General features: G+C 30.0%; 1 protein-coding gene across 8 annotated transcripts in view; it reads right to left on the bottom strand.

Annotated features, from left to right (window-relative positions):
• Positions 1-13,179, bottom strand: part of LOC142332078 (FHIP family protein AGAP011705) — a 78,138-nt gene that overhangs the window by 58,368 nt on the left and 6,591 nt on the right. For 7 of the 8 annotated variants that reach the window (XM_075378262.1, XM_075378261.1, XM_075378269.1 and 4 more), the window contains exons 3-5: positions 9,466-9,723; positions 5,693-5,843; positions 1,287-1,532 (exon numbers count right to left, since the gene is read on the bottom strand). In XM_075378262.1, coding sequence (XP_075234377.1) covers positions 1,287-1,532; positions 5,693-5,843; positions 9,466-9,723 — 655 coding nt within the window. The remainder of the gene's footprint in view (positions 1-1,286; positions 1,533-5,692; positions 5,844-9,465; positions 9,724-13,179) is intronic. The other variant, XM_075378265.1, reaches the window with a different exon arrangement.

Here is a 13,179-nt window from a genome sequence, read left to right as displayed (position 1 = left end):
GTTAAACCTTTATGTTATCATTCAAATTTGTGGAACATTCAGTTCATCTTACCTATGCCGTTCAAGTTTCAATTTCACTTTAGTACAGTCACGACAGGTCACTTACAGAAGGCTGTCATTGTTCAGCTGCAACCCATTTCATGTGCTCAATTAAGTTCAGTGTGATTATATTGTAATTAACTCTTTTGTACTGTAATATTATTGTGTCTTTTTCTACGTCAAACTAGAATTACATTTTTACATTATTTAACGTTAAGTTTGTGGTTCATAAATCAGGAAAGGCCAATGCCAATCAAGATTTACTTTAATTTATTTTTCTAAGTTTATGACATTTGTTCATTGCTAATTTTTCAATATTACAGCATTTGTCAGTAATGCAATAGTTTTCAGGCATACTATGTTTATTGATGTCATATTTTTCTAAAGTTATAATTAAAACTAAGGTGTTTCATGTTATCCTTCAGGCTTTGTCAAAAACGTATATTGTAACAATCTGTATTTAGAAGCGTGTACTCATGTATTTTTTCAGTTAACTATCATTGTTCAGACGCTGATTTCAGCTGATGTATTAAGTAGTTTTTAAGGTTATAATAATTAACTTATATCAAGTTGTTCTCATTAAAGTCCAATTTCTTTTGGCAAATACTAGCTGTGTGTTTTTTTATTTTTTAACTTTACCCAACAGTAAGTGAAAATAGTGAATGTTATAAAAATTGCTGGGATACTACCTAGCAAGCTATTTAATAGTGTAGGATGTAATGTTAATAACAGTATCAAAATAGCATCTTGAAAATGACAAGTCTGGAGAAAGCAGATAACATGTTATCATAATGCTGTAACAGCACTGAAATATATAAAAATTTAGAGTTCATGTGCTGGAATATATAAAATACTAATAAATTTAACACAAAAAAGCCAATTTATGAATTATAATTAAAAACTTTAATAGATACACTCAAATACAACAGCAATTCATTAAAAAAAAAAAGAAAAGCTATAGAATAGGCATCATTCCAATAGGCCCTATTTAAATAAATGCATTACAGCATGAAGCCTACAGCACTGTAATAGCCACGAAGCAACCTAAAATTCAAATTGAAAAAAATTAATATACGTCATCAAAAAATATACCTAATTAAAAAAAAATTAATTTTAAAAGTAGCATAAATATAGTAGTAATAATACAGCAGTAAATACTTCAAAAAATAAATATCAGAAAGCTTATTTTTTAATAAATTTAAAAAATTAATTGTAAAAAACATAATAACTGAAACAAATTAACAGACCTGTAAAAGAGCAGGACCCATAACTGGAATAAGAAATGCTACATAAATTATTTGAAGCAATTCGGATCGTACAATTGGATGAGCGACTTCAGCAGCTGCATTACAGAACTCTAATGAGTTCATAAAATGAGCTAAATCGGTCATGTCGTTGACATCATCAGGAGTGAAACGATACCAATCTGGAGCTTCTATTGTAAGTTTTCTAGGTAATGCTGAGTAAAGCCCACAAAGTCCACCAGCCATAACCTGTTTGAAAAAACAAACAAAAATAAAGGTATATAATAATCAAAATTACACTTAAAGTTTTTTTTGAAAGTAATAATACAAATCAAAATAAACATAAAATTAAAAAAAAAAATATAGTGGTTAAGAAAAAAATGCCTTTCAATTCTTTAATTTTTTTACTTTTTTGAAGTTGGCACCAAATTAAAACCAAAGCCCTTAGGTTTGGTTTTAATTTGGTGCATAGATAAAAAATTGCAATTTAAGGAATAACAAAAGTACGAGGGACATTCCATAATTAACAAGACAAACTGATGAAGAGATAAGACGGTTCATTCAATGACAATGAAATTTTTTCCTTGGTAACACAATTAATCAGCTGTTTAATCATACATAATTAATCTAAACATAACCTCTTTTGTTGATTTCAGAATGTCAGCTCCACTTGAAATGTGTATGCTGGAAAAGCAATGTTCAGTGATAAGATTTTTGCTATCAGAAGATGTGAAACAGGTGGAAATTTACTCAAGAAAGTTGAGACAGTATGGTGAAAAGTTTAAATCACAGCAACATGTCTAAGTGGGTGGAACAGTTTAATTCAGGCAGAACAAGCACGACTGATTTCTACCACTCTGGAAGACCAGTTGAAGTTTAGACTACTACACTGCAAAATCGCATAAATGATCTTATTCACGAGTCAAAATTTCCCAAATTGCTAGTTTGTGTAATATTAGTGTTGGAACTATGCATTCAATCATTCATGACGTGCTGAATTATTGTAAAACATGTTCGAGATGGGTTGCAAGACAGTTGACTCAAGCTTATAAAAACACCCAGATGCATTTGTTCTGAGCTCAAAGAATGGTTTGAAGTGAAAGGGTATGACTTTCTAGATTGTATAATAACATAAGATGAAACATGGGTATACCACTTCGAGCCCGAATCTAAATAGCAAAGTCTGGAGTGGAAACATCCAGGTTTGCCCACCAAAAAAAAATTCAGAATTCACATGTAAACCAGTAGTGATTTTGACGGTCTTCTGGGACTTGCACGGCCCAATTTTTAGTGACTAGAAGAATAACGTAATGTGAACAGTCAGTACTACTCTAACATGCTCTAACAGAAAGTGAGGCCAGCAATAATGTGAACATCAGGTTGCTCAAAAGGTGTGATTCTCTTGCATGACATGTGCCTTCACATCGCTCAGAGAACGGAGAAATGCTCAAAAGTTGGGTTGGAAGGTGTTGCCACATCCTCCTTACAGCCCAGACCTCGCCTCATCTGATTTTCATTTGTTTGGAATGCTCAAACATTTTTTATGCTGCAAGAAGTTCGATGACAACAAAGTAGTCAAAAAAGCAGTATACAAATGGTTCAAACAGCAACGTAAAGATTTCTACAGTGCAAGAATCAGAAAGCTAATAGAACATTGGGACAAGAGCCTAAATGTTGTTGGAGACTATGTTGAAAAGTGGAGAGTGTGTTGACAAGTTTCATCGTCATCGAATAAAGTTTTTTCTCTACATCAATTTGTCTTGTTAATTATTGAACGTCTCTCAAAATTTATTCTTTACAACATTATTTCTTTTTAAATCAGTTTTAATTTTTTTTTTAATTTCATATTTTAAATATGGATGAACCTAAAAAAAAGATGGCTGCTTTAAAAAAAAGAACCTATTATCAAAAAAATTCAAATTAACATCTTAGTACAAAAATAAGAAAAAATCAAAAAAATAATTTAAGATTATTCCCAAATCACACAGGGTGTCTGGTGTGCAAAATAGCAAAATATTGTTTTGTTTTTTTAATCTACTTTTTAAATAATTAACTTATACTGGAAAATACTTCAAACATCAGAATAATAACGGGGTATATATTTTGCTATAACAATCCAACATTAAGTAATGATGGCAAATAAGATAAGATGGTAACAATAGTTTTTGATTTAAAGAAACTCCCACTTTTGTTATCTGAAATAAAATATTATTAACACTGTTAAAATATGCATAGACCTTTCAAAAGAAACACATTTAAAATGTCTCTCTCTCACTCTCTTTTAAATTTATTTATTTATTTAATTTTTATTTTTGGTTTTTTACATTTATCTTGTTCTACTTATCATTTCTAATTTTAAACAATTAAATTGATAATTTTATTAAGTAGCATGTTCAAATCATCTTATAACCAAACAAAAGTAATTTTTAATCCTACGTATATTTTCATAATTTATAATTTTCTATTGTAACAACATTTATAACTAAACGAGTGGGTGTATTTCTAAAGAATTTAAGAACACTTTTTTTGTATTTCAAGTTCATATTTTTTTTATTATATGTATGCTTTATGATAGTTTTACACATACATACACATGGGTGCACGCGCGCACACACAGATCATAAAAGAATGGTGGAGTGTACAAGTTGAATTAAAAATAAAAAAAATAGCAAAAATACTTAGTTATATTGCTTTATTCATCAAATTCATCTGAAACAGTTTTGTTACATAATCAATAGGAACATTAACAATGAATTGCATCTGTTAACACATCCATTTAGGTGAAAAGTAGCTTCGGCTGTAAAAATTACAGCCTTTTCACTAATTTACTAATTCCTAATTTTACTAATTCTAAATTTACTAATTTTACTAATTCCTTTTCACTAATTTTTTCTAAAATTTCAGCAGCGAACTGAAAATGTTTTTCTGTATCAGATGGTTTTGGAGTAGCTAAATTTAGCATGTACACAAGTACAACCTTTTTTTATAAAACATGCACATGCACACACACGTATTCTTCAAATATGATTAATTTTGAAAATAAAAATAAAATTAAAGATAAAAATAAATAATGAACTGTAGCCAAAACAATAACATCTTTACAAAAGATTTGAAAAACAAAACTTTATTTTTCTGCGTATTCATCACTGACTTTACGCATTTTTGGTATTATTTCGATATCTTATTGGACGTAAAAATCTATTGCTTGTCCCTTGAGCCAAACAGTAACACTGACTACTGACCATAGTCCATCATTTTCAAACTGCTATAATCCAACCTCTCATTTAAATGCAAAAATAAATGATAATCACTTGATGCCAAATCTTCAGGGTGGATGTTTAGAAATTTCCTAGCCAAATCTTTCCATTAATCATAAAGTTTGAGCTTCTTAAGAGGTCAAGCATTATTACGTAAAGCATGAACACACTAGATAACTCAAGTCTTTTGTTTTTTAATTGCAAATCTAAGATTCCGCATGGTTTTACAGAATGTGCAAGCATTAATAAGTATTCCATATCTCAGAAAATCAATCACAAGATGAATTTCTTTTGACCAGAAGACAGTAGCCCTGATTTTTCGGGTAGAAGGTGCTTAATTAAACTTCTTTGCTCTTTTGGATGGAATCATTTCAACATGCATACATGAAGGAATTCATTAAATGGTAATTTCACATTTATTATTTTTTTTTACAATCCCTCATAATTTTTTTTAATTAGATACTATCCCAAATGTCTGGGATCTATTCTCAACAGTAAAAAAATGTAGCCGGCTTTACTAAAAGTCTGTTACCAACTATTTAACACACACACACACACACACACACACCCACTCACTCAACAACTCACACGCTCTCGCTCTCCCTCTCTCCCGCTCTCGCTCTCTCACGCTCACGCTCTCTCTCTCTCTCGCGCTCTCTCTCTGGAGAGGGAGAGAAGTGTGTCAAAGAATATAATTTTGTACTTTTAACCATCAAATTTGAAGTTCAGCAAATTATTAAAGATCCAATATTTTAATAAGAGGAGTTGCTGAAGAACTTGAATTATACAACAAAAAAAATCAAAAACACAACATCCTGAAAACTTTTTAAACTTATTAAATTCAGAGAAAGCCATTGAAGAAGGTGGTGCTAATTACATTTGAAAGGTCCCATGGAAGATAAAATTGCAGTACTTTAAAAGTGAGTTGTAATACATTAAATAATAGTATCTTCATGCCATGTAACATGAAGGTATTATAAACTTTTACCATCCTTAAAAAGAATAATTATTTATTCTATAAAATTCATTGCATCCAAGAACAATCAGAGAACAATTTTAATAAAAGAGTAGAATATGAGAACAAATTATTATATTTTAAAAACTTCAACTTAACACTATACATAATACAAATTATGAAAACTTTAAAATTACCGGACAGACATTTGAATGTCTTGCGATATACTCTGCAACATCATCATTTTGTTTCGAAATTCTTATACATAATAAAAGTGCATCTCTTGCTTGTTGGCCTAATGATCCATCTCTATGTAAATAAGGTAATAATAAGGAAAATATAATAAATCTGGAAAAAATAAAACATTAAGATAAGAGATACACTGAGTGCTATGAAGAAAACACTAATTTTAAAGAAAATTTGCTTAACTTTAATAAATCTTGAAATAACAACAGAAAAAGATATAAATTTGGTATAAATTAAATTTTATAAAACCTCTGACAGACCGATCGAAATAACTCATTTAGAGGGGGAAAAAATTGTTTCCTGGACTTTTATAAGTGGAAATGGTAAAGGGAATAATAATAAACTTAAAAAAAATAAACACGTGAGCGGGGTGTTGGAGGGATGAAAAAGGGTGAAAAATGGTGTTATTGGGATTTCCAATGAAAGTTACATCAAAAAATGTGTCGTTATAAAAGACATAGAAAGGTATACTTTCACCACGTTTCATCAAAATTAAATTATTTGTACGGAAATGAAAAAAATATATATTTTTACATTTTCCTTGGAAATTTTGAGGTTATGTTAAAAAGTGACATCTACAAAAGTCGTCGATTTTTGCACGATCGACAAATCCCAACCACCCAAATCACCCCTCCCCCACCACCACTCATGTGTTTATTTTTTTTTATGTTTATTATAAACCCCTTTACCATTTCCACTTATAAATAAAAGTCCAGGTAACAATTATTTTCTTTTCTAAGTGTAATTTGGTTGTATTATGATGGAAGAAAGTCTACAAAATTTTCCATTGGGGAAAAAGTCTCCCAAATTATAATATAATCTCACTACATAAGGTTTATTGTCTTTATTGCTTACAAGAACTGTAAAAGAAAACTGAACATATATTAATTAGTCTCATTGCAAGGTTCCTTGCACCACGTTTATCTCCACTCTCCTCCTCTATTACTGGCTAAACTTTTACAATTTTCATAACTCCCATTTCATTTCAGGTTGTCTATAATTTATAACCCTTCTACTGATCATTCTAGAACTGTTTTACTAAATCATTCTCCTCTCATATATCCCAGCTGATTAACTTTCCTATTCTGACTGGTTCTGATTAAAATTTTTATTCTTGTCCATACTCCTAATTGCTTAATTTTTAATTTTGTCTATTTAAACTTCTTCATACTGGTTTATGTCCACATTTAAAATCCTTCTAGCCTCCTTTTTTCCCCCTTTTCTTCATATATCTATTTTTTCACACTCGTACAGAAATACAAAAAAATTCATGACTGTTATTCTGTTTATAATTCTGCAACCTTCTCCTAACTTATCTAAGTACCTGCACTGCTTTACTTATTGTATTCTTCCTACCTTAGTGCAGACATTCAATAGCTTATTGTCTCATATCCTAATTTCTTCTGTTTTCTTAATATTCATTTTTATGATATATTCTGTTAGTGTCCTCTAACTTTGAAACTGTCCATACAATATCCTAATGCGTGGTATGATACTGCTATAACTTTTGATAATATCATCTAAAATAAATATCATTTACATAAAAAAAGCTTGTCCTTGAAGATTTATATCTATGAACCAGCTGATAGAAAAAAATTTTGTTTTATGCCATATACCATATTAAAAATCATTAATCTTTGCACTATCATCAATTCAATAAAAAATAAAATGTATACAATATTTTTCCCCCTTTTTTAATTAAGAGGATACTCAAAAAATTTTATCTTTTAGTATACTTAAGAACAATTGTGTATTTTTTTCTGTCATTCACTTAAAAAAAATTTCAGAAGGATATTTTAACATGTTGACCACTTTCAATAAAACTTTAAGTGAAATAGTATGCTTAAATACTATGTCTGTAGCTCATAATAAGTATCTGTTGTGTAATAGCAAGGGTGATTTGATTTTCTGTAGATGGAGGTATTATATCTACTGGTTTTCTAAAAACTGAAATAAATGTTTCATTACAACTACAAAATTTATTAATCTACTTTTCAATCAGTTTTCATAGTAAACTTAATCTATAATTTTACATAAAGAAGTTGTTTAAAAGTGGTAGCGAAAATGTAATCAGTCACTCATAACTCATAAATGAAACGAGATAGACAAACAAAAAAAATGGCAAAAAAAGTATATTATTTGCTACAAAAATTTACAATTTTTTCTCCACATAGTCACCATTTACAGTTATACATTTCTCCTGATGAAGAATGCTGGCCATCTTTCCTTGACCCATGTTCTCACTGCATCCTTCAGTTGACCATTCATGATGAAATGAATACTCTTAAAACTGCTCTTCAACTCCAAAAAGAAATGAAAAATCACAGGGCACCAAATCTAGTGAGTATGGAAGGTGTAGAATAATTTCAACTTCAAAAGAGCCTTGGTGGTTTACATATGTGTGACTGAGCATTATCATGTTGCAGAATTAAAGGCCTTGTGGATTGTTGAACACATGACTTCTAAGGAATTTTAACATCTTTATATACTGCACACGATTTACAGTCAACCTACCTGGCAGTCAAACCCACGTGGTTGGTCTAGTGGTGAACACGCCTTCCCAAATCAGCTGATTTGGAAGTCGAGAGCTCCAGCATTCAAGTCCTAGTAAAGTCAGTTATTTTTACACGGATTGGAATACTATATCAAGGATGCCGGTGTTCTTTGGTGGTTGGGTTAAATTAACCACACATCTCAGGAATGGTCGAACTGAGACTGTACAAGACAAAACCTTTTACACTCATACATATCATCCTCATTCATCCTCTGGAGTATTATCTGAAAGTTAATTACCGGAGGCTAAACAGGAAAAAACCTTCCAGGCAGTCAGTGATACACACATTTCAGCAACAGAAATTGATCACCTGCTGCAAGAATCATCCTCAACATTAATTTTACCAGCTTCTGATGCACAAAATTATATTGCTCATCTATTCATAATGGGAACTGACAAAAGTGAGAAGGAGGAAGTTCAGTTTTAGAATATCAGTAGTAGGTGAATGATTCACCGGGTTGGTCTAGTGGTGAAATCGTCTTCCCAAATCAGCTGATTTGGAAGTCGAGACTTCCAGCATTCAAGTCCTAGTAAAGCCAGCTATTTTTACACGGATTTGAATACTAGATCGTGGATGCCGGTGTTCTTTGGTGGTTGGGTTTCAATTAACCACACATCTCAGGTATGGTCGAACTGAGAATGTACAAGACTACACTTCATTCGCACTCATACATATCATCCTCATTCATCCTCTGAAGTATTATCTAAACAGTAGTTACCAGAGGCTAAACAGGAAAAAGAAAGAAAAGAAAGAAAGTAGTAGGTGAATGAAACTACAGGATTTCAACAGGAAACTACAGAATGTACCTGCTTCTTTGTGTGACATTGTGTTCTCCTGTTACTTTCCAGTGAGCGTTACATTTTAGCTACCCTTCACATGAATTTAATCCGATTAAATTATAATTTTTTTTTTTGTGTAGTTAAACATTACTAAAATATCATCTACATAGCCTGATAACATCAGTTTTCATATGAAAAAATTGTAATGTTTTTAATAATAGTATTATAAACTGATTACGAACAACAAACTACTGAAAAAGCTCTTTGTAAATTAATAAATCTACATTAAGTTTGCTATTTTACTGTGCTCAACTGTGATTTTTTTTTTTAATATCTATAATATTTACATAATTACTAAAATAAATGTAATTAATTACTAAAATAACTGACCTGCTTGGTTGATTATTTTCACCAACAAAGAAAAACAATTCTAATAGTTCATTATGATGTATTAGACAGATGCAAAGTTGATTAAGTAAGATAATAAGACATTTTTCTATATCGACTGAAAATACTTCATTACTACATGATTCTAAAAGTTTTATAAGTGGCCTATGTACTGATTCATGTATTAATAATTGTGTTCTAGAATAGCTCACTAATATTTCGAATAACTGTAACTGTTGCATTTTAATTGTATTGCCATACCTGAAAAAAAATAATTAAAAAATTATTATAGTATCTGAAAAAAAAATTAACTAAGATTACAGATTGTAAAATTTAGCTTAATTCTTTTTTCCGAATGTGATTCTATTACACCCACACCAAACATAGAGGAATATAAATAGGGATTTTCAAATACTTATACCATAAATTTTTCAACAAATGGGAACAAATCTTTCATTAATTTAAAAAAGTACAATTAAATCTAATTACACATAAAAATAAAAGTGTAATTTTTTTATTTAATGTAGATAAAAGATGTTGATTCAACAGATAACGAATGTAAAAACCTAATTTTAAAATAATTTATTAAACAACCATTAACAATGTTTAACTTAAAGAAACAATAATTAAGTACATGTACACATGTTAAAAAAATGTTTAACTAAAAAAAGCCTGTAAAAATTGATATTCTTCTTACAATCTCTTTCTCAAATATAATATTTACTTTAAATATAATGTAGAGTATGCGCAAATACCGTTAATATAATAAAAGTTACGATTTAAATTTAATACAAAAAAATAATAACAAAATATAACTTTTCCATACATACTTTAAATACCCTGATTTTTACAGACTGTAACAACAGGAAGTAGTAATATTGAAATATGCTGATAAATTTGAAAAAAAGACAACAATCTGATGCTTTTTTGTCCTTGTTAATACTTATTTGAAAACTTGTTAATTGATTACAAATTGAAATTTCATTATCCAGTCTCAGATTAACCATAACTCTGATAATATCATTTAATGAACCCCAACCACCAAATATACTAGTGATTCATACACTTATTTTAAATTTCAAGAATAACATACAACCCAGCTCTACCATAAATTGGGTACTGATTTGAATTCTTAGCCAAGTTCAATCAAAAATGTCTGGAGTAGTGTCACACTCCACCGAGCCAAAATTTAACAAGCAGCTATTTCATTTGTTATTAGAAGGTGCCAGCTTGGTACCACAGATTATAACTCACACAATTCTCATAGTACTTAGATAAAGAAGGAATAATGGTTATGGGAGGAGGAGATTGTCGAAGGGAATAATCAATCCAATAACTGATACATTCAAACTAATTCTTACGCCTGTATTTAGTTTCTGTGGACTTTATTCATACCATTTTACTCAAAATCAAATTTTCAACAAGTTTTCTTTAAAACTTTTATGTGTTTATTACCCATTTAACTAAGTTATTCAACAACAAAAATAACATTAAGTGTTTTTCAACCACCCCCAATTGTTTGCATTTTACCTTGGATTTCTCAAAAACTGCATTAGATACAGTTCTAGAACTTTTTTTTTTCATTTCTTCTGATCAGACTTCATATAAAGCCATAAATCTTCTCCTTAATTTGGATCCCAAGAATTACAGTTTGGTTGAAATTTACCAAAGGCATAGAAATCAGGGTGAAATCTTTCACCGGCCAACCCTCACAAACAAAGTGTTACTGAATCTACTATATTTATATGAACTTTCTTTTTTATTTTCACTAGTAGATTATGTCCTGAAAGTTTGTAACATTCTTTGTGAATCACCTATATATACAGTGAAATTTCCCTTCCTAATAATGGACACCTCTTAATACCAAACACTTTTCGATTCCCTGGCAGTTTTAGAGTAGTATTATTGAATAAAATATTTCTCAACAACGAACCTTCTAACAAACAGACATAGACAGTTGAATTTATCTATAAAACTGTTCAATCGGTTCTGAAAATGAACAGCAGGAATAAAAATTGTATTGCATAATTTTCCTGTTCTATTTTATACACAGTGAGACTAATTTATTTATCTGTTATGAACAGCATCAATTCCCGCCTAGAAGCTGATGTTATGATTTCAACCAATTCATCATCCAACTTAATTCACCATCAATTGTTGTGCAAGTGTAAACTATTCAATGAACACATGTAATATTTTAGTTATAATATAGTACTGTATTTTTTATTATAGTACATTTTCTATTCATACATTTACTGTACATTCAATTTCGTGTATTTTATAAAAATCCTTACAACCATTGTTATTGCAACAAAATGTCTCAAAAACATAAACGCTTGACATAAAAAAAGTGGCAGTTATCAATGATTACAAAAAAAGAAAAACTTAGTGTGTGCGATATGGGAAAACATTCTGATACCAGGAAACTAAGGAAAAGTGATATCTTAAAAAGCAAACTTGATTTCTCTAAGGTCATAGACTGAAAATAACAATCAGTAAACAAATGTGCATTTCCTAAAACACCAAGCCCAGTAGTTGAAAATTTGACTTGTGAGTGGTTTTTCAGGGTTCTTTTCAGGGTTCATTCTAGTCTCTATACTTTGTTAAGTGAGAAAGCCCTAGAAATTGCTAAAGAACTTTGTTATGATGAGTGTAAAGCATCATTGTTAAACAAATTATGAATTAAGACTCAACATTCCATTTATAAATGTTTGTTAAGTTGGGGCTGTAGATAAGAATTTGGTGTCTGAATAGAAGGAAAAGTTAAAATAAAATATGCGTGAGTTATAATGAAAGAAACATTTTTAATTGTGATGAGACTGATCTTTTTTTCTGGGCTTTGTCCAATAAACAATGTGTTTGAAACAGGAGAAATGTAAAGACAGGAAGATATCAAAAGGAAGACTGATTGTTATGGTGCTGTGAATATGTCAGGTGAATTTGAAAAACCATTAATTGACAAAGCTGTAAACCCACAATATTTTAAGGGCATGAAGATAAATTTATTAGAAATTGAATTGTATTCAAATAAAAAATCTTGGATGACTAGGGACTTAATGATAAAGTAGTTGTTAAGTTTAAATCATAAAGCAGGAAAGCAAAACAGGGAAGTCATACTACTCTTGGACAATGCAAAATTCCACTCTAATGTTAGCTTAGAAAATGTAAAATTGAAATTTCTTTCCCCAGCCACTGCAGTAAGTCAACTGCTTGATCATTCAGAACTTTAAAATTCAGTACAAAGAAAGAAGGTGTTATGGTACTTATTGTCAACAATGAATGAAGTTACAGATGCTGATGAGCTTTCTAAAAGCATTAGTGTGTTGGCTGCAGTTTTATGGATTTGTAAGGCTCTAAAGCAGGTTACTACTATGACAGTGAGAAGCTGTTTCATAAAAGCCACTATTAAACCTCCACAAACTAATTTCAACTCCAACATTGAAAATCTTACTAAACCACATGAAATTTCTGCAGAACAGAATGAATGACAAGAACTTATTGAACTGTTTGGACACTACAAAGAATACCTGAACATTGTTGACAGCTAAAATAGACAGCTACTTTAAACCATGTACATATAAATATATTGTACTATCCGTATTTGATTTTTTATTCTGATCTTTACATTATTTTGATTAATATTCTTGATATTGTATATTTATTCTGATCTTTACATTATTTTGATTAATATTCTTGATATTGTTAACGTCTTTGATA

This window comes from Lycorma delicatula, chromosome 11 (genome assembly GCF_047948215.1).
Source record: "Lycorma delicatula isolate Av1 chromosome 11, ASM4794821v1, whole genome shotgun sequence".
Taxonomy (NCBI): Eukaryota; Metazoa; Arthropoda; class Insecta; order Hemiptera; family Fulgoridae; genus Lycorma; species Lycorma delicatula.
The sequence above is the reverse complement of the archived record's forward strand: the minus strand, read 5'-3'. Positions and strand labels throughout refer to the sequence as shown.